General features: G+C 32.2%; 4 protein-coding genes and 1 pseudogene across 6 annotated transcripts; all 5 read left to right on the top strand.

The window, feature by feature from the left end:
* Positions 1–3: 3 nt before the first annotated feature.
* LOC133034662 (uncharacterized) lies at positions 4–706 on the top strand. The gene is made up of 3 exons (XM_061109938.1): positions 4–98; positions 194–365; positions 451–706. The coding sequence occupies exons 1-3, from the start codon at positions 7–9 to the stop codon at positions 544–546; spliced, it is 360 nt and encodes a 119-aa protein (XP_060965921.1). The 5' UTR covers positions 4–6; the 3' UTR covers positions 547–706.
* Positions 707–9,457: 8,751 nt separating this feature from the next.
* Positions 9,458–9,971, top strand: LOC133034067 (pyruvate decarboxylase 1-like; annotated as a pseudogene).
* A 1,179-nt stretch (positions 9,972–11,150) lies between these two features.
* Positions 11,151–18,681, top strand: LOC115719799 (uncharacterized). 3 transcript variants are annotated; one of them, XM_061109932.1, is made up of 12 exons: positions 11,151–11,394; positions 15,228–15,479; positions 15,570–15,788; positions 15,864–15,956; positions 16,036–16,146; positions 16,225–16,337; positions 16,425–17,085; positions 17,166–17,485; positions 17,737–17,910; positions 17,987–18,088; positions 18,184–18,355; positions 18,441–18,681. In XM_061109932.1, the coding sequence occupies exons 2-12, from the start codon at positions 15,228–15,230 to the stop codon at positions 18,534–18,536; spliced, it is 2,313 nt and encodes a 770-aa protein (XP_060965915.1). In that variant the 5' UTR covers positions 11,151–11,394; the 3' UTR covers positions 18,537–18,681. The 3 variants fall into 3 exon arrangements, with proteins under 3 accessions (XP_060965915.1, XP_060965914.1, XP_060965916.1); XM_061109931.1 differs by lacking the exon at positions 11,151–11,394 and adding an exon at positions 14,992–15,112; XM_061109933.1 differs by lacking the exons at positions 11,151–11,394; positions 18,441–18,681 and having other exon boundaries at positions 17,737–17,827; positions 18,184–18,324.
* On the top strand, positions 11,782–13,023 carry LOC133034066 (uncharacterized). The gene has a single exon (XM_061109082.1). It carries the CDS (start codon positions 11,782–11,784, stop codon positions 13,021–13,023), a length of 1,242 nt encoding a protein of 413 aa, XP_060965065.1.
* On the top strand, positions 13,274–15,108 carry LOC133034660 (uncharacterized). The gene is made up of 2 exons (XM_061109934.1): positions 13,274–14,233; positions 14,322–15,108. The coding sequence occupies exons 1-2, from the start codon at positions 13,362–13,364 to the stop codon at positions 15,106–15,108; spliced, it is 1,659 nt and encodes a 552-aa protein (XP_060965917.1). The 5' UTR covers positions 13,274–13,361.
* Positions 18,682–21,352: the final 2,671 nt, after the last annotated feature.

Below are 21,352 nucleotides of genomic sequence, written 5' to 3'. Positions count from 1 at the left end.
CATTGGATGTTGATTATAGCAATGACATCGGGAAGAGTTGTATTCTTAAACCCGCTTAAATCTAAAATCCCGTCAGACATTGCTCAGATGATAAAGGCGTAAGTTTAGAACTTTAAGTTATTCATTCTAATATAATCATCAATTAATAAATTCTAAAAGCTTAAATTATAATTTTTTTTAATGTCTTTAACAGTGCATATGCAAATATTAGTTCAAATGCTATTGTATTTGGCAAAAATGGACCGGAGATATGGACCTTTGCTTGTCCAAAGCAACCATACAATTACGAATGTGGTTACTATGTACTAACTTACATTCGTGATATGCTTCAACATTCAAATCCCATTGAAGCCATAAAAGCAAAAGTAAGTATATACTCATCTTTACTATAAATACAAACATATAAAAGTATTATCTTCTTAATTAGTTTTATTTTTTTAAAATTGACAGTTTGGCGGCCTATCCCAATATTCTGAGGACGATCATCTCTTACCGCTTCGACAACAGTGGTTAAGTCAATTGCTTCCCTTGATATATAAAAATTAACTAGTAGTCTTTTATTGTATTTTTTTAGACAATGTGTAGTATTTAATTTAGAGATTTATGCATAATATGTAAAGTGTTATTTAGAATTGAACTTACAAATTATTATTGTTGTTATTAAAAATGATATTAATCATTTATTTTAAATTAAGTTTTTTTTATACATACGCTATATAATTATAAAAATAAAAATTATATTTATTATTATTGAAAAAAAATAAATGAAATGAAATGTAATAAAATTAAAATAAAAAAAATAAAAAATCTATATATACATTTCAAATTAAAGGTCACTTTTAAATTTTATATATAAAAAAAAAAGTGGGATAAAATGCACCTTTTTATCCTAGTTTTTTCATAAAAAGTGGGATAAAAGGGTACATTTTATCCCACTTTTTTCATCAAAAGTGGGATCAAAAGTACCCTTTTATCCCACTTTTCTCTAAAAACCGGGATAAAAGGGGTACTTTTTATCCCGGTTTTTTAGAAAAAACAAAAACCGGGATAAAAAGTACCCCTTTTATCCGGTTTTTTAAATACTTTTATCCCAACCGGCATACATCTCGGTTTTTATATTAGCGAAAACCGGATAAAAAGCCTTAAAAACCGGGATAAAAGGCCTTTCCTTGTAGTAGTGTGGCGTCGGTTATTAGGTATTACCGACGCCATAGGTGCCACGTGTCGAATAAAGGTGGCACCTATGGCGTCGGTTAATACCTAATAACCGACGCCATAGGGTTATATAAAAAAACCCTGATTTTCCCCAACCCCAACTGACGGCATAGATATATATACATTCTATACCTACGGTTTTTACCAAAAAACGCCTCTAAATGTCAATGCAGATATTTTCACCCCCTTTAGCTTCTCTTTTTATAAATTGGGTTGAAAAAATGGAAGCTAAAGGCTTACATTGTAGTAGTATAGGGGACCATATATATTTATTGTTGAAAACGTGAAAGTGCAAGGTGTGATGATGAGCATAGGTAGGTGTGATCGATTTTATTATGGCATTTGCATGAGCGATCTGCCGTTGAGTTTACCAAACCAACCAAATCTCTGCGGTTCATTTCATTTCACCAAACCAACCAAAAGATCTACAGTACGGGCCCGTACGTTTATGGTTGTCAAAATAATATGTAACTTGTTTTTTTTTTAAAATAAATGTGTGAGATCAAGGTCAAGATAAGAAACTTTAACACTTCGATTTTTAACTAACTAACTAACTAAATGTGAGATAATATTAAATTGAAACAACAAAAATAAAAGAAGTTGAATCCTTTGTAAAAACAAATACAATTACAGTTTAAGAGACAAAGAAAAGTTATTTTTAAAGATAATTTTTTATTCACAATATTAAATTTTTGTGACTAAATATGACTTTTAGTCACAATAAAAAATTAGTTGTGACTATAACATAATATGTAGATACAGATCATTGTTATTGGGCACTAGTGGTGCCCAACACTTTTTATAAGTGTCACCTTACGATTAGTTAGCGACATTCCCTAAAATTAACTTTTTAAGTTGTATGAGACCCTCTACTTAATTACACCAATATCGGTTTGACAAGAAGGAGGGTGATTGACACTATTGGTGCCTTTTATCAATTCTCTTAGATACAAGTGTAACTAATTTAGTTTTAGTCACAATAAATATTGTGACTGAAAACACATTTAGTCACAACAATTTGTGATTTTTGTGACTAATACTTTTAGTCACAACATTGGAATAATGATTTATAATAAGTCATATGTTTTGTTATGACTAAAAGTAAGATTTTTTGTAGTATAAGTAAAAAAATACATTTTTATTTTAATTAAATATTCATTTTTGTCACATCACTAAAAAATAGGAGTGCACATGGGCTAAATTTGCTGGGTTAGAGGTGTTTTAATAGATCAACCCAATGATTGCAATTTGGATAAGCTATAAATCATTCAGAATGTACAACCTAACCCTACTTAGTACAATAATAAGAATTGTTCAAAAAAATTAACAAACTTCCCAACCCGAATAAACCGCTCAAACCAAACCGAATAAACTGACAAAAAATACAACCCGAATAACTTTACGAAAAATTCAAACCACCCAATGAATATATTGGGCGGGTTAAATATTATTTTAACCCGCCCAAATAACCCGAATAAACCGATTTACATATTTTTTACTAAAATTATTTACAACATAATATATAAATTACGTTTAATAGTTAAACTATTTTATAGTTAAAGTTTGTATTTATGGTGTTTAATTTAAAATTTAGAATTTATAGTTGATAATTTTAATTGTATTTGAGTATTGAAGTTGAAATTTAAAATTTACATATGAGTATATTTTATTTATTCTACTGTTTTTTTTTTGAAAAATGTTGTTTAATACTTTAATGTTTACTCAATTCATATTTATTTTTCAACATTAATTTAAAATATAACTATTTTAATCTTGAAAGACATATAGTAAACATTTATTTTTTCTAATCAATTATTTGAACACCAAATACTAACAACAATGAAAAGAATAAAAAATAAAAATCAGTTTAAACGGGTTAACCCGACCAAACCGACGAAAATCATTGGGCGGGTTGCACTTTTTTTATTTTTTCATTGGATGGGTTACAATTAAATATTTGCAACCCGACATTTATATTGGGTTGGTAAAAATACACTATAACCCGACCAAACCGACCGATGTACACTCCTAACAATAATATAGGGAGTGGGTAGGTTGGGTTCATTGGATTGAGATGAATATCTTAGGCTTTAATATTTATGTTACAAACATAATAAAATTATTTAGCCTAGTACATACAAAAAAAAAATTATACATATAAATATATATATATATGTGTGCATGTAAATATAGGGTTTTAAAAAAAAGGCTAAGGTGGTAGCGGTATTATATATATATATGTATACAAATAATATTGATTCTCATATATTATACTTGTTAGTAGGGTGACTATGAACTACTTATGTGTTTTGGTTAATTCACTTTCTAAGGTTATTATGATATAATTTATTTATGAAAAATATAAAATATATATTTGTATATACTTTTTGAATGTAAAAATATATTTTATGTATGAAAGTTGTCTTAAATTTAAAACGTCTCTTAAAAAATGAGTTAGGTTAGATTATATAGAGTTAAAGTGTGCCCAGCCTATGATTATATGGTCTATCACTTTTCAACCCAATTAATCATGACCTATTCTTAACATAACCTGCAAAAAATAAGTTGAGTTCGCCAGGTTGAATAACTTGGCCTATATTTTGTGCACACACTACAAAATTTTTTACTTTTAGTCACAACAAAATTTGCGAATGAATGTAATAGAATTGTGACTAATTATAAATTATGATTTCTATGTTGTGACTAAAAGGTCCGTGACTAAAAGTATTAGTCACAAAAATTACTATTTGTTGTGATCGACTAAATATATTTTTAGTCACTAAAACTAAATTAGTGATAACCTATAACTAAATATTATGTTTTAGTTACAAGTAACATTTTGTTGTGACTAAAAGTCACAATTAGTCACAAAAAGATTATATTGTAACTAAAAAATTATCACTAAAAGTAACAGTTTTTTGTAGTGACCCTACTAAATAATAATATTTAAATACAAATACATTACTTCTTTAGTGACTACTAAAAAATGTTTCAATTTCAAAATAAACTTTATCACCACTATAGAAAAGAAGTTAACTAAACTTATCTTCTATGAAATATAACAACATTTTAGTCAAATAAAATTAATGTTGTGACAACATCTCACTACCTTATTATTTTTGTGTATTATATTAAATGTGGCTATATAACAAAGATTGTTGTTTCTTTTTAAAACATTACAATTCAAATTTAAACTACACATATCTATCTTATATTAAATATTAAATGTGACTATATATATAACATAAAGTATTTTTTTAATAGTGCATTTCAAATATAAACTTATTGCACATATCTAAAATATATATTTCTATTAATTTTTTTTACCCAATCCACATATATTAAAAAAATATCTTTCTACTATTATTTTTTTTAAACAATAAAATAGAAAAAATATTTATATTTCTTAAAAAATCATTGTTGTAATAACTATTACCTAAATAAAAATATATAAATAAAATATTTCTATAAAAATAAAGAGTATTATAAAATTAAAGTATTACGATTAAATTAAAATTATAATTAATAATTTTTTTGAATATTATTTTACTTTTCTTCGTAAATATCACTTAAATTAAAAATAACGTTATTTATTGAATAATATATCTTTATATATTAAAAGTGCCTATCTAACGGCAATTCTTGGTTTAACAGAATATACTTTAAAAATAAAAGAATATTCTGTTAACTTTAACGGAGAAGAACCAAAATACATTTTTAAAATTAACACTGTTAATTAGTATATTTGATCATTTTTTAATTCCCTAACCCTAATTGTTTTCGTTTGTGTTTGGTGCTTTCTATGGCTGTGATTAATACGACTGTTGCTAATAGCAATTCCTCAGTTACGGCAGCGGCGATTGCTCTGATGACGGCGGTGAAATCGCCACGTCACGCCAGCGAAGGTGTCGGTAGTCCTCAATCGCGCCGCGCCCCGAGTGCTGCTGGAGGTTCGGCATGGAACCAAATTGTTCGAGGTGAATCGGAGCCAATCGCGACTGTACTTTCTTCGACTTCGGCTGTAACGGAGCAAGTAGTCACCTCGACGGTTGCTGCTACTTTATTTTGAATTTGTATGAACTATAGCTCATCAGTTGCAAATGGCATATCTTTTTAGTTCAAATTTTCTTTGATATAAACTTTGCAACTTTTTTTATAAACTCCTTTTTCTTCTTTTGAGTTTATTTCTAATTTTAGTGTTGAAATTGTTTTTACAGTGACATTATCTCAATTGGATTGTCCAAGCTTATCAGGTACAATAGTCTTCCACTTCTAATTTTACTTGTTTGACTTTGCAACTCAGTATCTGTTTTCATGTAGCTTGATTTCTTTAGTAAAATATTTCTTCTTTTCATGTCATTCATTCTAGAACCTTTATCATAGGATTGTATCCTTGCACATGCAGAACACAACTATAGTTTTCTATGACATTAGGATTGGTGATTTACTATGTTCTTATTGTAGTTTTCTTGGTGCTTGCAAGGCTGAATGGGAAAATTACACCAAGGGAATTGAATGGGGAATACACTTGTGTGTGGAAGCAAGATGGTTGGGTTCCTGCTTACTATGCTTTAGCGATTCTAACAATGTTGTGGTCCTTGGCTGCATTGGTTGAAGCTCATGTGTTTGTGATTAATGGGACTGTTGCACAGTAGTACTTTTGTAAGGAAGAGTCAACTCTCAAACGTATCTATAAGAAGCTCTTTGAGGTGAATTTACTCTGTTAAACTCTTTGTTTATATGTATTTACAATTTATGGTTGTATTCATACATAGCTGCAATTGTTTTGATCATGTTTGTGAAAGTTGACATGACATGTGTTGCAATGTTCAAATCTGAATGAAAGGAATTACATTTTTTAATACTTTTAAAAGTCATATTGTGGTATGATCAAGACTGGTTTATTAGTTTCTCATGTTTATTGCAGAAATGCCTTTGGCAGCTCCTCAGTTCTTGGCCTTCTTTTTGGGACTATGGTGGTGAGTATCTACCTAGAAAGAGCCAATGCTTTCAAGTACTTGGGCATACTTTTTTCGTGGAAGAGTCCAGGTATTATATATATATATAATATCAATATGCATATGAAAGAATGTATATATTACCCTATTTTAAAGGTGAATTACCTTTTCGATGATTGCAGTGAGATTTTGTTTAAGGTAAAGCAAGCTTAAACGTATCTATAAGAAGCTCTTTGAGGTGAATTTACTCTGTTAAACTCTTTGTTTATATGTTTATATGTGTTTACAATTTATGGTTGTATTCATACATAGCTGCAATTGTTTTGATCATGTTTGTGAAAGTTGACATAACATGTGTTGCAATGTTCAAATCTGAATGAAAGGAATTACATTTTTTAATACTTTTAAAAGTCATATTGTGGTATGAAGACTGGTTTTAGTTTGTCATGTTTATTGTAGAAATGCCTTTGGCAGCTCCTCAGTTCTTGGCCTTCATTTTGGGACTATGGTGGTGAGTATCTACCTAGAAAGAGCCAATGCTTTCAAGTACTTGGGCATACTTTTTTCGTGGAAGAGTCCAGGTATTATATATATATAATATCAATATACATATGAAAGAATGTATATATTACCCTATTTTAAAGGTGAATTACCTTTTCGATGATTGCAGTGAGACTTTGTTTAAGGTAAAGCAAGCTTTTTGTTCCACAGTTGTTGATTTGCCTCCAGAAGAATCCACTGCACCATATCATTACATCATCTTGCCCGAGACTTTTGATCTTGATGATTTTGAGCTCCCAGATAATGAATTTCAGGGGGGGTTAGTTCTTTCTTATCTGAAATTAATAATAAAGTGTCAGTTTAGCTCATTACACTCATGCGAAACAACCTAAATTACTGACAAGTGACGTTCTTGCAGTAACTATGTTGATCATCACGTTAGTGCAAGAGATCATATTACACTTCAAAATACCATGGAAGGTGTTGTTTACTCAACATCTCAGTTTAGATTGGATGGTTAGTATTTTGTATTTAATTGCATGATGATTGCTCTAATGGAAAATGCAGTACCATGATATATATAAGTTCCTAGACCCCTGTTTTTTCGATTGGATCTATCAAGTGAATTTACAATGTTATTGTTCAGTTCTTGAAGACAGAGATATTGAGGGTCTAATCTCAATAAATATATATATATTTAATTTATTTTTTTAATTAACTTTTGATGATAATTGAGAATTTATTTTTAGGTCTTCTTGATTTGCTCAACTCAGCTTGGCTTTTAGAATTTATATTTAATTTGTTTTCATTGCTCTTGATTTGGCTATTAGAACTCTATTGAAAGGAGATACGAATAACTAAATATTGTTGGACCTAAGGTAATTACTGTAAATTTGATTGATGCATGATTTATATTTTGCACTAAAGATTTATCTTCTCAATCATATTTTATTTATATATTCTGCAGAAAATAATGTACTTTATCAGTATGATTCTAGAAAGCTTGACACTCTCATTAGATGATAATGAGGATTTAATATACTATTTGAAGGTAAATAGTCATTATAATATTCAAATGGCTTTTGGGCAATTTCTTCCTTCAAATCTCTGTGATTATTCTTTAAGATATAATTATTTTACTCTGATTGTTTTCTATCAAAATCAGAGGAGATGGATGGTCTTCAGTTATTTTATATTATTTAAAAAAAATGCAAGGTTTGTAACCGTACTTATTGTTACTTATTGTTACCAGTTTATAATGTACGATGTTTATTGTTTATAACCATTTGGATTCACAATTCAAAAGTAAAGAGACATGAGAAAGGTTTTAGATTCTTGGTTAAGCATGTCCCTCTGATTTTTGAGTCCCTCTTGCATACCTACATAGCAATTGCTATAATTTAGTTAGGTAGGGATTCCAGTTAGAAGTAAAACAGTCTAGATTCTTAGTTTGAACTTTTGAATGATATCTTCGTCTGCTAATATTTTCCTTACTCCAGGTATCAAATAGGCCTCCGTTATACAGGCGGTGCACGTATGTTGCTGATGCTCTCATTAAAATTTGGGATTCTACCAATTAAAGTACCGGTTGGTGTTTGAGACTTTGACATTGATGGAGAGCTTTGGGTCAAATTGCGATTGATACCAACTGAACCATTCGTAGGAGCTGTTTCATGGGCTTTTGTTCAAATACCGAAAATCAAATTTGAGTTGTCACCATTTCACTTGTTCAATTTTATGGGTATGTGTTAAAAATATTGCCTTCTCTAAACAAATTAGACTGTTAGAGATAGGGGAATGCTGATGCAAACTCAACTTTCTTTTATTGGTTGCGCAAGAATATATGTTGATGTAGGTAGGAACCTAAATTTGAAGAAAGCTTGCCATCTAAAATTTAAATTAGTCATTCAATATCAGTAATATCCATATGATTATTTGGTCTGTTGGAAACATAATTGTTGTGACAATAAAATTCAAATATTGTAAAAATTATATTCAAAATCTAATTACTCTTGTTAAATTATACCAAAAAAGATCATGAAGCTCTTATACAGTTTAACATGTATCAGTATATCTATATACTTATGTATAAATTCTTTTTCTCTTTATGATGATCATGCTGTTTGTTTTAGCAAAATGCCTAAATGGATACTGACACGTTTATTTACTTTTTTTTTTCTTTTATGAATGCGATGGGGAACATCAGACATTCCTGTTCTTTCAGTGTAAGTGAACTTTGTCTCTGACATCTTTACAAACACAATAACATTTGAGAGATGTATAGCGGGATGTGTTGAAATCCCAATTATAACATTTGAATAACAATGTATATATTATAGGTTCATATACACAATGATGACATTTTTAACAAGTTTACTTTCATAAAGCATATTGTTTATAAAATAATCTACAATTAGTTACCGAATTCTTAAAAAAACCACTAGAACTTAAATAAAACTAATATTTACGTGGCTCGCCACGTAATTTTCATCTAGTATATATATATATATATAAACTAATTATATGTATATAACTAAAAATATATCTAACCAAAATAAATACTAAGAAGTAATTGATTAGTATATATAGTTGCTGTAATATTAATTAACCTATAGGTTATATACATATCTAATATTGATATATAACATGTATTTATAGTTCATTGGCATTAGTATATTTCTTATATTCGCATTATATTTTCCAATTCCATAATGAAATTATCAAACGTACTAGAGACATGCAACCATAATAATTACTTGCCAATCTTCAAATTTAAGCAAAAGATGAGAACTACTGCAAGGTCTCACCTAAACCAACCTACAAATTTGGCCATCACTAAAACATCCATGCACCAAAATTATAACTCTCTTGGTGGACACCTTGCCCAACGGCTCGTTCAGATTGGCGTGTCAGACGTTTTCTCTGTGCCCGGCAACTTCAACCTCGTCCTTCTTGACGATCTTGTAGCCGCCGCAACTCAACCTAATTGGTTGTTGCAACGAGTTGAATGCTGGGTATGCAGCCGATGGCTATGCTCGGTCACGCGGTGTTGGAGCCTGCGTGGTGACCTTCACTGTCGGCGGTCTTAGCGTTATGAACGCTATAGCCGGTGCGTACAGTGAGGATCTTCCGGTCATTTGTATAGTTGGGGGCCCTAACTCAAATGATTATGGAGCTAATAACAGTATTCTTCACCATTCTATTGGGTTAGCTGATTTTAGTCAAGAGCTCAAATGCTTCCAACAAATCACTTGTCAACAGGTTTTTAATAAAATAACTTAACATCATATATTGAAATGAATTATTAATAATTAGTATTTTGAATTAATTATAATTATATTGTAAGTGGTTGTGAATAACTTGGATAATGCACAAGAGCAAATTGATGGGGCCATAGCTGCAGCATTAGAGCATAGCAAACCTGTGTACATTAGCATAAGTTGCAATCTGCCTGGATTATCTCATCCTTCCTTTCTTCGAAACCCACTTCCATTCTCCTTACCAGTCAGGTATATTAATTTCTTTAACATAATCTATATATTAATTAACATAATTAATGGACACATGCATATCTCTTAGGTACCACCCCTCCTATATAAGTATAGAATAGTCCCATAATCAATAGCCCACTAAGATAGGAGACTGAGAGTTTCATTTTTGTCCCCAAGTCTGACGAATAGCACGGATCAACATCTGTATCCGGCGGGGGGCGACTATTCTTACGAGACAGCAGATGGAGAAAGAGCTTTCAAGTTGAGAAAGAAGGCTCGAGAGACCTGCACTTCTTTTAAAAGTTGGATGATACAGTTCCTCTTTTTCCAAAAATGGCAAAAAAAAGAAAAGACAGAGCCTCCGCTCTGGAAACAGGATCCACCGAGGCTAAGACGAAGTAGCCAAGGCCAGTGAGTTATATCGATCGAGTTCGGTAAGTAAAGAAGGGCTCTTGGCTTTCTGGAAGATAGTTGTTTCCAAGGACCAAAAGTCAAACTATCTCCCGGGCTCAAGTGGCGAAGGCCCTTTCCTTCGCGCTTGGTAAGCGCTTCGCTGTAGCCAAGCTTACTGCTAGCCGATAGGCTAGAGCCAAGCTTCGACAACGAATGCTCGTCGCTTCTGGCCGCCTTATTCCGTCACCCGAGATCCAAGTCAGGACCGGCAAAGATCTCTTGATTCCTCGCGGCCGGGCCGGCTTGGAATCAAGCTACCTATCGCCTATCTCACCCCCTTTCTTATTATTAGTAAGATAGGTTGCCCCTTTCTCTAATAATAAGGTCAGGCGCTAACGCGACCCTCCTTCAGCTGGGTCTGTTTAAAAAAGCGGCCGAACTCTATATCTTTCTTCTTTGCAACTTTGATTCTCCGAGTCATTTCAGAATCTACTGGCCTTGACCAACATTTCTTGTGTCTTTTACGATCTCTCCCCTTTACATATATTGTTTATCTTTTCTTTCTATTGTTGAAAAAGAACTATGAAGAGCTATGCAAAGAAAAATTTAGAGTCAATATTTTCTTTTATTGAAATTCTAATGTGCACCCCACGATGTACCAATTTTGTATTTTCACTCCAGAGTTTTCTTTAAATGCTTTTGCTTTTGCTGTACTGAGTTTTGTTCTCCCTGTCATTGAATGAGTTGAGTTGACTGAAATTCTAATTTAATTTAATTACAACAGATGATGAGAGAAAGGTGAAGTTTCTGAAAAGCTTTCAAGGAGCTAAGACAAGGTTGGTTCTGTTCGCTGATATTTACACTCCTTATTTTACTAATTCTAAAGCTATTAGAGGAGTTTGAATATGTTAGATATTCATCCATAGTGAAGTAGATTCTGCGATATAAATGTACTGCGGTCGGATGGGTGACAATTATTATATTGTTAAATGCTATTTTGATTAATTTTTCTTGTTATCTGATTTACTTGCGTGCATTGTTAGATAGTTATTAATTTGAGAAATGTTGTAGAAATAGGGGAAACTATGGCCAATTTTTTTTAGGATTCTTAAACGAACATGTGTTTTAATATTTAATTACTAAGTGTGCTTTAAATTTTTCTAGCAACTTGTAAGTTTTTTATTTCAATCTTGTTTGTTAGGAATTTTATTTTTATTTTTAAAATGGATAAGTCATGGATGGAAGAGAAGAGAGAAACCCCACAATTCGTAGAAGGATTTAATAACTTTTTAGAGTTTGCCCTAAAGAATTGTAGCGATCCTGAAAAAATTCGTTGTCCTTGTGTCGATTGTGGTAATATATCAAAAGGAAATATTACCATGTTAAAGAATCATGTATTTTGTCGTGGAATCGATAAAAGTTATACTAAATGGTATTGGCATGGGGAATCGATGAAGGGAGACCCATATCCGTTAGGTAGGCGAGGGGTCGATGATCATTTTGAAAGTAATGATTGTGATGATCATCCTACAGAATTGCTTGATGATGCTCAAGAAGAGTTTATTCATGATCCTGAAAAATTTGATAGCATGGTTAGAGATGCAGATAAGTCGTTATTTAGTGGTTGTGAAAAACGCCGACTATCAACTATGGTGAAATTTTATAACATAAAGGCGGAGAATGGAGTAAGTGATAAGTGTTTTAGTCAATTTCTATCTGCTTTTAAAGAGATCCTGCCGATGGAAAATTGCTTTCCAGAGTCGACATATGAGGTGAAGAAAACTTTAAGTTCGATAGGGTTGAAGTATGAGAAGATTCATGCATGTCCAAATGATTGCATTTTATATCGTAAAGAGCATGCCCACATGGACACTTGTCCGGAATGTGGTTTGCCACGGTACAAGCCGAACAAGAGTAAGGAGATCCGAAAACTTATTCCAGAGAAAGTCTTGTGGTACATGCCTTTAATTCCGCGACTGAAGCGGTTCTATCGAAGTGCAGAAACTGCTGAAAACTTATTATGGCACGAGAAAAGGCGAGTGAAAGACGGTAAACTCCGACATCCTGCTGATTCACAGGCTTGGAAAAAAGTAAATTATTTGAATCCAGACTTCGCAGCTGAACCAAGACATCTACGGCTTGGTCTATCAGCCGATGGAGTAAATCCACATAGATCTCTTAGCAGCCGACATAGTTCATGGCCTGTGTTTCTTGTTATGTACAACCTTCCTCCTTGGTTGGTGATGAAAAGGAAATTTACGATGTTATCGCTAATGATTTCAGGGCCTAAACAGCCGGGACATGATATCGATGTTTATTTGGCACCATTAGTTGATGACTTGAAAGAGTTGTACGAAGATGGTGTTGATGCATACGATGGTTTTAAGAAAGAAGTTTTTAAGTTGAAGGCATCTTGTTGTGGACTGTTAGTGATTTCCCTGCGTATAGTAATCTATCAGGGTTGAGCACAAAAGGTTATGAAGGTTGTCCTATTTGTTGTACCAATACACGAGCTCGTCGGTTGTCAAATGGACGCAAAATGTGTTACATGGGCCATAGACGATATTTGCCCCTAAGTCACCCTGACAGAAATAAAAAACAAGCATTTGACGGTCTTTGTAGAACGAGAAGTTGCACCTTTGCCACTTTCAGGGCGACAAATTCTTGAAGAAGTTGAGAAAATAGATTTCAAGTATGGAAAGGGCAAGAAAAGAGAAACCCCAATGGATGTTTTCAAAGAAAATCGATTTTCTTCCGTCTTCCATACTGGAAAGATTTACTTGTTAGACATTGTTTGGATGTCATGCACATAGAAAAGAATGTGTGTGAAAGCATTGTCGGTACGTTACTTGACATCCCTGGTAAAAGTAAAGATGGTTTGTCTAGTCGTTTAGACCTTGTTGAGTTGGGTATAAGACACAGTTTGGCACCTGTGGATAAAGGCAAACGTACATATTTACCTCCTGCAGCTTTCACATTGTCTAAAGAAGAGAAACAAGCCGTATGCAACTCATTTGCAAAGATGAAAGTGCCTGATGGGTATTCATCTAACGTTCGAAACTTAGTGTGTATGGAAGAATTAAAGTTAATGGGTATGAAATCGCATGATTGTCACACGTTAATGCAACAATTACTTCCAATTGCCATTCGATCAGTCTTACCTAAAAAAGTTCGACAAACTTTGACAAAGGTTTGCATATTCTTTAATCAATTGTGTGGGAAAGAATTAGAAATGAAGAAATTGAATTCATTGCATGATGACATAGTTAAAACTCTATGCAATCTTGAAAAATATTTCCCTCCATCATTCTTTGACATCATGATACATTTGATGGTCCATCTAGTAAGAGAAGCGAAGTTGTGTGGGCCAGTTTGGGCGAGATGGATGTATCCATTTGAACGAAATATGAAGGTATTGAAAGGTTACGTGCGTAATCACAATCGGCCTGAAGCTTGTATGGTTGAGTGTTATATATCAGAGGAGGCAGTGGAATTTTGCACGGAGTACATAGCAGGAGTTGATGCAATCGGACTTAGCAAGCCACGAAATCATTCAAACGGGGTTGATAGAGGATTACGAGGGAAAGGATCAATGGTGACTGTATCTAGATCGGAATTGGATCAAGCTCATTTGCTTGTGCTTGAGAATAACCCTGAAGTCCAACCATATATAACGTAAGTTATGTATTTTCTATTCAACTTTATACTTTATATTCTTCTACTTCAAATGAAATTTGATATGACTTATACTATATCGTTTCAGTGATCACTTGGAATTATTACAATCAATGATTCCAACTAAGGTCAAGAATAAACAGAGATGGGTACTAGAGGAGCATCGTAAAACATTTATTGGATGGTTAAAGAATACCATTCTAGCTATTGATCATGGTGTGTCGAAAGAGTTAGAATACATATCGTTTGGACCAGATACTCAAGTAGTAAAGCATCATGCTTACATTGTGGGGGGGAAAAGATTTCATACAAAGGAAAGAGATGATGCTCGAACGGTTCAAAATAGTGGAGTAAGTATTGTTGCAGAAGCAATGCATTTTGCATCAACAAAGGACAGAAACCCGGTGCAATCCACTATGACATATTACGGGGTTGTTGATGAAATTTGGGAGCTTGATTATGGATTGCTTCGAATTCCACTTCTTAAATGCTCTTGGGTGGAGAATAAAGGCGGAGTTAGAACAGACGAACTTGGTTTCACTTTGGTTGATTTAAGCAAAAGAGGTAGCAAGAACGATCCTTTTATCATGGCTACCCAAGCGAAACAAGTATTTTACATAACTGATCCCATTGATTCTAAATGGTCAGTTGTTTTACGGACACCAGAGCGACAACATTTAGATAACGAAAATGAAGAAGAAAATGTTGATTTATGTCATGATAGTTTTGTTGATCATCAACGGATACACGAACAAGTCGATGAACTCAATGATACATATGAAGATGATGATGATGAATACATTAGAAGCGATGTTAGTGAAGGGATATGGGTTGATTGTGCATCATCTAAAAAGAAAAGAAAACGTGTTAAATGAGTAGGTATGATGTTTAGTTTACTAATAATGTGTTAATACAAATGATGTTTAGTGAGTAGGTATGATGTTTTCAGTATGATGTTTCCTACTAAACGATTTAATTAGTGTATTTCTTGCAGATGACAAAGCAAAAGGATGCAAATAAGCCAAAAGGACGAGGCAGGACAAAAAAGAATGACATCAACAATCTGAAAGCTCAAGGACGCAAGACAAAACTAGAGTGGAATGAGAAAGGAGAACCTATAGGAACAGCATATGCAGATATGCAATCATGGATTGGGGTTAAAGCAAGATCTACAGTCCCTCTAACTTATGATGATTGGAGACATGTAGATTCGAAACTCAAGGAGAAAATATGGAAAGACACATACGTAAGACTTAAATTTTTTTTCAATATATATTTCAACACATTTAATTCAACACTGTTAATGGGTACTAATCAATTCTTTTTGTGATTTTAGGATGCTTTCGAGCTTCCAGAAACGTATAAGCCTAAACTACTATCAGATGCGGGGAAAATGATGAAAAGTTTCAAGAAGCTCCTGACCCGGACGATTATCCTCCCGATTGCTAAAAGTGGTAGGATAGAAGAACTTCGTGCTACTCCAGAGAAGTATCCAGAACTTAACAATAAAGACTGGAATGAATTTGTTCTAACTCGTCTTACCCCTGAATTTCTGGTACAATTCCACTTAGTAATCTTTGTTGATAGTTTATTTTATGAAGTTGTTTCTAATTTTGATTATATTGTGTAGGCTTTGAGTGAAGCGCAAGTCGCCAGAGCCAGGATGAATCTATCTCATCATCGTTCATCTCGTAGAGGCATGCCCAACGTCGAACAAGATTTGGTAAGTAGCTTGTATCACTTCTTTTACAATGTTAAATTTTAATCACGCCAATAGAATTTAATCTAGTTTTTATATATAGAAAAAAGAACTCGGTGTTGACAATGTTGAGAGATACCAACTCTGGATGAGAGCACGGACAAAGAACAATATTTTGATCGCAGAATATGACAAGGAAATTGAGCAGAAAATAGTAAGTATGTCAATTATGGTAAGAAAAAACAATAACATTTATTTTTGTTACTAACTTTGTCATTGGTTTGTTTCATAGAATGAATTAAAAGAGAAAGTTAGTACTGGTGAAATCGAAGCTAAGGGTCGGAATGATATCTTAACGCAAGCTTTAGGCACACCTGAGCACCCAGGTCGTGTTAGAGCTGCTGGGTATGATGTTTCTTTAATTGAGTCATATTACTTCTTTTTTTTTATATATATTTGAGAGTCTAACTAAGTTGGTACATTATGTTGCAGGTCATTTGCCAAGATTTCTACCGTGTTTGGTAGAACTCAAAGAAAGAAAAGAGTTGAGGTCAATGTCGATAGTGAACATGTCGCTGAAATCAAAAGATTAAAAGCTGAAATTGAAAGGCTAAAAGCAGAAAAAAATGCACAAACAGAAGAGCTTCAAGCCTTAGACAATGAATATAGAAATGAACAGCGACATGAAGACCAAGAACCGACTGACATCTATGAAGAACAAGAACAACCCTTGGCAAATGAAGACCAAGAACCGACCGACATCTATGAAGAACAAGAACAACCCTTGGAAAATGAAGACCAAGAACCGAGTGGCAACTATGAACACCAAGAACCGAGTGGCAACTATGAACACCAAGAACCGAGTGGCAACTATGAACACCAAGAACCAATGGACTATGAGGATGTAAGTCAAAGTGTAAAATTATGTTCGGATAACATTGACAATGTTGTGGCTGAGGGTGTCATAATTGAGGCAGTTGGTTACTTTTCATATCATGGTGACATAATTACAAATGATTATGCACGGGTTCAAATCACACAAGTTATTCAAGGGGAAGCTGAAATCCCATATCCAAGAGGTGCAATACGCTATGTTTGTGATGCATGTAACAAATTGGTTCCTTGGCCTAGGGAATTGATTTTGACTGAAGAGGTATGGAATAATTTACTTGTATTTACATTAATGTTAAATTATATATGAATTGTATTACAATTTTACTTGTAATTATGTAGGGTTCTCTAATTAAGAAGCTTCATAGTTCAAACAACTCGAAGGGGAAAGAGAAATGTAAAGGAAAAGAGAAGATAGTGGAACATCTTGATTCCACTAAATCTTATGAGAAATTCATTGCAGAGGTACTTGACAAGACTCATATTTCTCTTCAGGCCATGTTCTTGGAATATATGAGAGTAAAAGGTAAAAATGAGTTTGTGAGGGTTCCTGTTAACCCATCCTTATTCTACCGAGTTCACATCTACATAACTTCCGAAGATGTCATACAAGTGGCCACCCAAGATGAACTTACGGGTTCAGCTATGCTATTTGGACTAAGGTATTTCATTAACTTTGATTAATATATCATATAGTCATATATTATGTTAGTGGAGTTTGAATATCTTAGATATTCATCCGTAGGGAAGTAGGTTCTGGGTTTGATTGACTGTGTGGAGATATAAGGAAAAATTCTACCCATTTGTTGTATTGCTATGCACTTAAAAAAATTTCGGGAATGTTATGGAAATAAGGGAAACTCTGCCCATTTTTTTAGGACTCTATTTGATTTTTTTTTTCTTTTTTAAACAGATGCATTTGGGAAAATTTAAATCAAAGACAAAAAGAGTTATACAAGTTTTATGATGTCGAGCTTCTTAGTTATAACAATGAGCAGGACAAGGTGATAGCCATCAATCAATTATCAATTTGGTTAAACACTATGACTCATGTAGGACAATACTATTTTATACCATGGAACATAGGGTAAGAATCACACATCTCTTTCACTTTTCCTATGATATTTATTTTTATATTAATATAACATTGTTACTTTTTTCAGCAAGCATTGGATGTTGATTATAGCAATGACATCGGGAAGAGTTGTATTCTTAAACCCGCTTAAATCTAAAATCCCGTCAGACATTGCTCAGATGATAAAGGCGTAAGTTTAGAACTTTAAGTTATTCATTCTAATATAATCATCAATTAATAAATTCTAAAAGCTTAAATTATAATTTTTTTTAATGTCTTTAACAGTGCATATGCAAATATTAGTTCAAATGCTATTGTATTTGGCAAAAATGGACCGGAGATATGGACCTTTGCTTGTCCAAAGCAACCATACAATTACGAATGTGGTTACTATGTACTAACTTACATTCGTGATATGCTTCAACATTCAAATCCCATTGAAGCCATAAAAGCAAAAGTAAGTATATACTCATCTTTACTATAAATACAAACATATAAAAGTATTATCTTCTTAATTAGTTTTATTTTTTTAAAATTGACAGTTTGGCGGCCTATCCCAATATTCTGAGGACGATCATCTCTTACCGCTTCGACAACAGTGGTTAAGTCAATTGCTTCCCTTGATATATAAAAATTAACTAGTAGTCTTTTATTGTATTTTTTTTAGACAATGTGTAGTATTTAATTTAGAGATTTATGCATAATATGTAAAGTGTTATTTAGAATTGAACTTACAAATTATTATTGTTGTTATTAAAAATGATATTAATCATTTATTTTTAATTAAGTTTTTTTTTATATATACTCTATATAATTATAAAAATAAAAATTATATTTATTATTATTGAAAAAAATAAATGAAATGAAATGTAATAAAATTAAAAGAATAAAAATAAAAAATCTATATATACATTTCAAATTAAAGGTCACTTTTAAATTTTATATATAAAAAAAAAAGTGGGATAAAATGCACCTTTTTATCCTAGTTTTTTCATAAAAAGTGGGATAAAAGGGTACATTTTATCCCACTTTTTTCATCAAAAGTGGGATCAAAAGTACCCTTTTATCCCACTTTTCTCTAAAAACCGGGATAAAAGGGGTACTTTTTATCCCGGTTTTTTATAAAAAACCGGGATAAAAAGTACCCCTTTTATCCCGGTTTTTTAAATACTTTTTATCCCACTGGCATACATCTCGGTTTTTATATTAGCGAAAACCGGGATAAAAAGCCTTAAAAACCGGGATAAAAGGCCTTTCCTTGTAGTAGTGTGGCGTCGGTTATTAGGTATTAACTGACGCCATAGGTGCCACGTGTCGAATAAAGGTGGCACCTATGGCGTCGGTTAATACCTAATAACCGACGCCATAGGGTTATATAAAAAAACCCTGATTTTCCCCAACCCCAACTGACGGCATAGATATATATACATTCTATACCTACGGTTTTTACCAAAAAACGCCTCTAAATGTCAATGCAGATATTTTCACCCCCTTTAGCTTCTCTTTTTATAAATTGGGTTGAAAAAATGGAAGCTAAAGGCTTACATTGTAGTAGTATAGGGGACCATATATATTTATTGTTGAAAACGTGAAAGTGCAAGGTGTGATGATGAGCATAGGTAGGTGTGATCGATTTTATTATGGCATTTGCATGAGCGATCTGCCGTTGAGTTTACCAAACCAACCAAATCTCTGCGGTTCATTTCATTTCACCAAACCAACCAAAAGATCTACAGTACGGGCCCGTACGTTTATGGTTGTCAAAATAATATGTAACTTGTTTTTTTTTTAAAATAAATGTGTGAGATCAAGGTCAAGATAAGAAACTTTAACACTTCGATTTTTAACTAACTAACTAACTAAATGTGAGATAATATTAAATTGAAACAACAAAAATAAAAGAAGTTGAATCCTTTGTAAAAACAAATACAATTACAGTTTAAGAGACAAAGAAAAGTTATTTTTAAAGATAATTTTTTATTCACAATATTAAATTTTTGTGACTAAATATGACTTTTAGTCACAATAAAAAATTAGTTGTGACTATAACATAATATGTAGATACAGATCATTGTTATTGGGCACTAGTGGTGCCCAACACTTTTTATAAGTGTCACCTTACGATTAGTTAGCGACATTCCCTAAAATTAACTTTTTAAGTTGTATGAGACCCTCTACTTAATTACACCAATATCGGTTTGACAAGAAGGAGGGTGATTGACACTATTGGTGCCTTTTATCAATTCTCTTAGATACAAGTGTAACTAATTTAGTTTTAGTCACAATAAATATTGTGACTGAAAACACATTTAGTCACAACAATTTGTGATTTTTGTGACTAATACTTTTAGTCACAACATTGGAATAATGATTTATAATAAGTCATATGTTTTGTTATGACTAAAAGTAAGATTTTTTGTAGTATAAGTAAAAAAATACATTTTTATTTTAATTAAATATTCATTTTTGTCACATCACTAAAAAATAGGAGTGCACATGGGCTAAATTTGTCAAGTTAGAGGTGTTTTAATAGATCAACCCAATGATTGCAATTTGGATAAGCTATAAATCATTCAGAATGTACAACCTAACCCTACTTAGTACAATAATAAGAATTGTTCAAAAAAATTAACAAACTTCCCAACCCGAATAAACCGCTCAAACCAAACCGAATAAACTGACAAAAAATACAACCCGAATAACTTTACGAAAAATTCAAACCACCCAATGAATATATTGGGCGGGTTAAATATTATTTTAACCCGCCCAAATAACCCGAATAAACCGATTTACATATTTTTTACTAAAATTATTTACAACATAATATATAAATTACGTTTAATAGTTAAACTATTTTATAGTTAAAGTTTGTATTTATGGTGTTTAATTTAAAATTTAGAATTTATAGTTGATAATTTTAATTGTATTTGAGTATTGAAGTTGAAATTTAAAATTTACATATGAGTATATTTTATTTATTCTCTCGTTTTTTTTTTGAAAAATGTTGTTTAATACTTTAATGTTTACTCAATTCATATTTATTTTTCAACATTAATTTAAAATATAACTATTTTAATCTTGAAAGACATATAGTAAACATTTATTTTTTCTAATCAATTATTTGAACACCAAATACTAACAACAATGAAAAGAATAAAAAATAAAAATCAGTTTAAACGGGTTAACCCGACCAAACCGACGAAAATCATTGGGCGGGTTGCACTTTTTTTATTTTTTCATTGGATGGGTTACAATTAAATATTTGCAACCCGACATTTATATTGGGTTGGTAAAAATACACTATAACCCGACCAAACCGACCGATGTACACTCCTAACAATAATATAGGGAGTGGGTAGGTTGGGTTCATTGGATTGAGATGAATATCTTAGGCTTTAATATTTATGTTACAAACATAATAAAATTATTTAGCCTAGTACATACAAAAAAAATT

The sequence above is a fragment of the Cannabis sativa genome, chromosome 2 (assembly GCF_029168945.1).
Source record: "Cannabis sativa cultivar Pink pepper isolate KNU-18-1 chromosome 2, ASM2916894v1, whole genome shotgun sequence".
NCBI classification, from domain to species: domain Eukaryota; kingdom Viridiplantae; phylum Streptophyta; class Magnoliopsida; order Rosales; family Cannabaceae; genus Cannabis; species Cannabis sativa.
Note: the sequence above shows the minus strand (reverse complement) of the source record. Positions and strands in the feature narration are given on the sequence as shown.

What these genes read in the sequence shown, in the direction of transcription:
- LOC133034662 (XM_061109938.1), top strand. Translation starts at nt 7, where the DNA reads ATGTTGATTATAGCAATGACATCGGGAAGAGTTGTATTCTTAAACCCG. An exon ending in ATTGCTCAGATGATAAAGGC is followed by an intron (nt 99 to 193) that starts GTAAGTTTAGAA and finishes TGTCTTTAACAG; the next exon opens with TGCATATGCAAATATTAGTT. An exon ending in TTGAAGCCATAAAAGCAAAA is followed by an intron (nt 366 to 450) that starts GTAAGTATATAC and finishes TAAAATTGACAG; the next exon opens with TTTGGCGGCCTATCCCAATA.
- LOC133034066 (XM_061109082.1), top strand. Translation starts at nt 11,782, where the DNA reads ATGGATAAGTCATGGATGGAAGAGAAGAGAGAAACCCCACAATTCGTA.
- LOC133034660 (XM_061109934.1), top strand. Translation starts at nt 13,362, where the DNA reads ATGCACATAGAAAAGAATGTGTGTGAAAGCATTGTCGGTACGTTACTT. An exon ending in GAAGTCCAACCATATATAAC is followed by an intron (nt 14,234 to 14,321) that starts GTAAGTTATGTA and finishes ATATCGTTTCAG; the next exon opens with TGATCACTTGGAATTATTAC.
- LOC115719799 (XM_061109932.1), top strand. Translation starts at nt 15,228, where the DNA reads ATGACAAAGCAAAAGGATGCAAATAAGCCAAAAGGACGAGGCAGGACA. An exon ending in GTCTTACCCCTGAATTTCTG is followed by an intron (nt 15,789 to 15,863) that starts GTACAATTCCAC and finishes TATATTGTGTAG; the next exon opens with GCTTTGAGTGAAGCGCAAGT. An exon ending in ATTGCTCAGATGATAAAGGC is followed by an intron (nt 18,089 to 18,183) that starts GTAAGTTTAGAA and finishes TGTCTTTAACAG; the next exon opens with TGCATATGCAAATATTAGTT.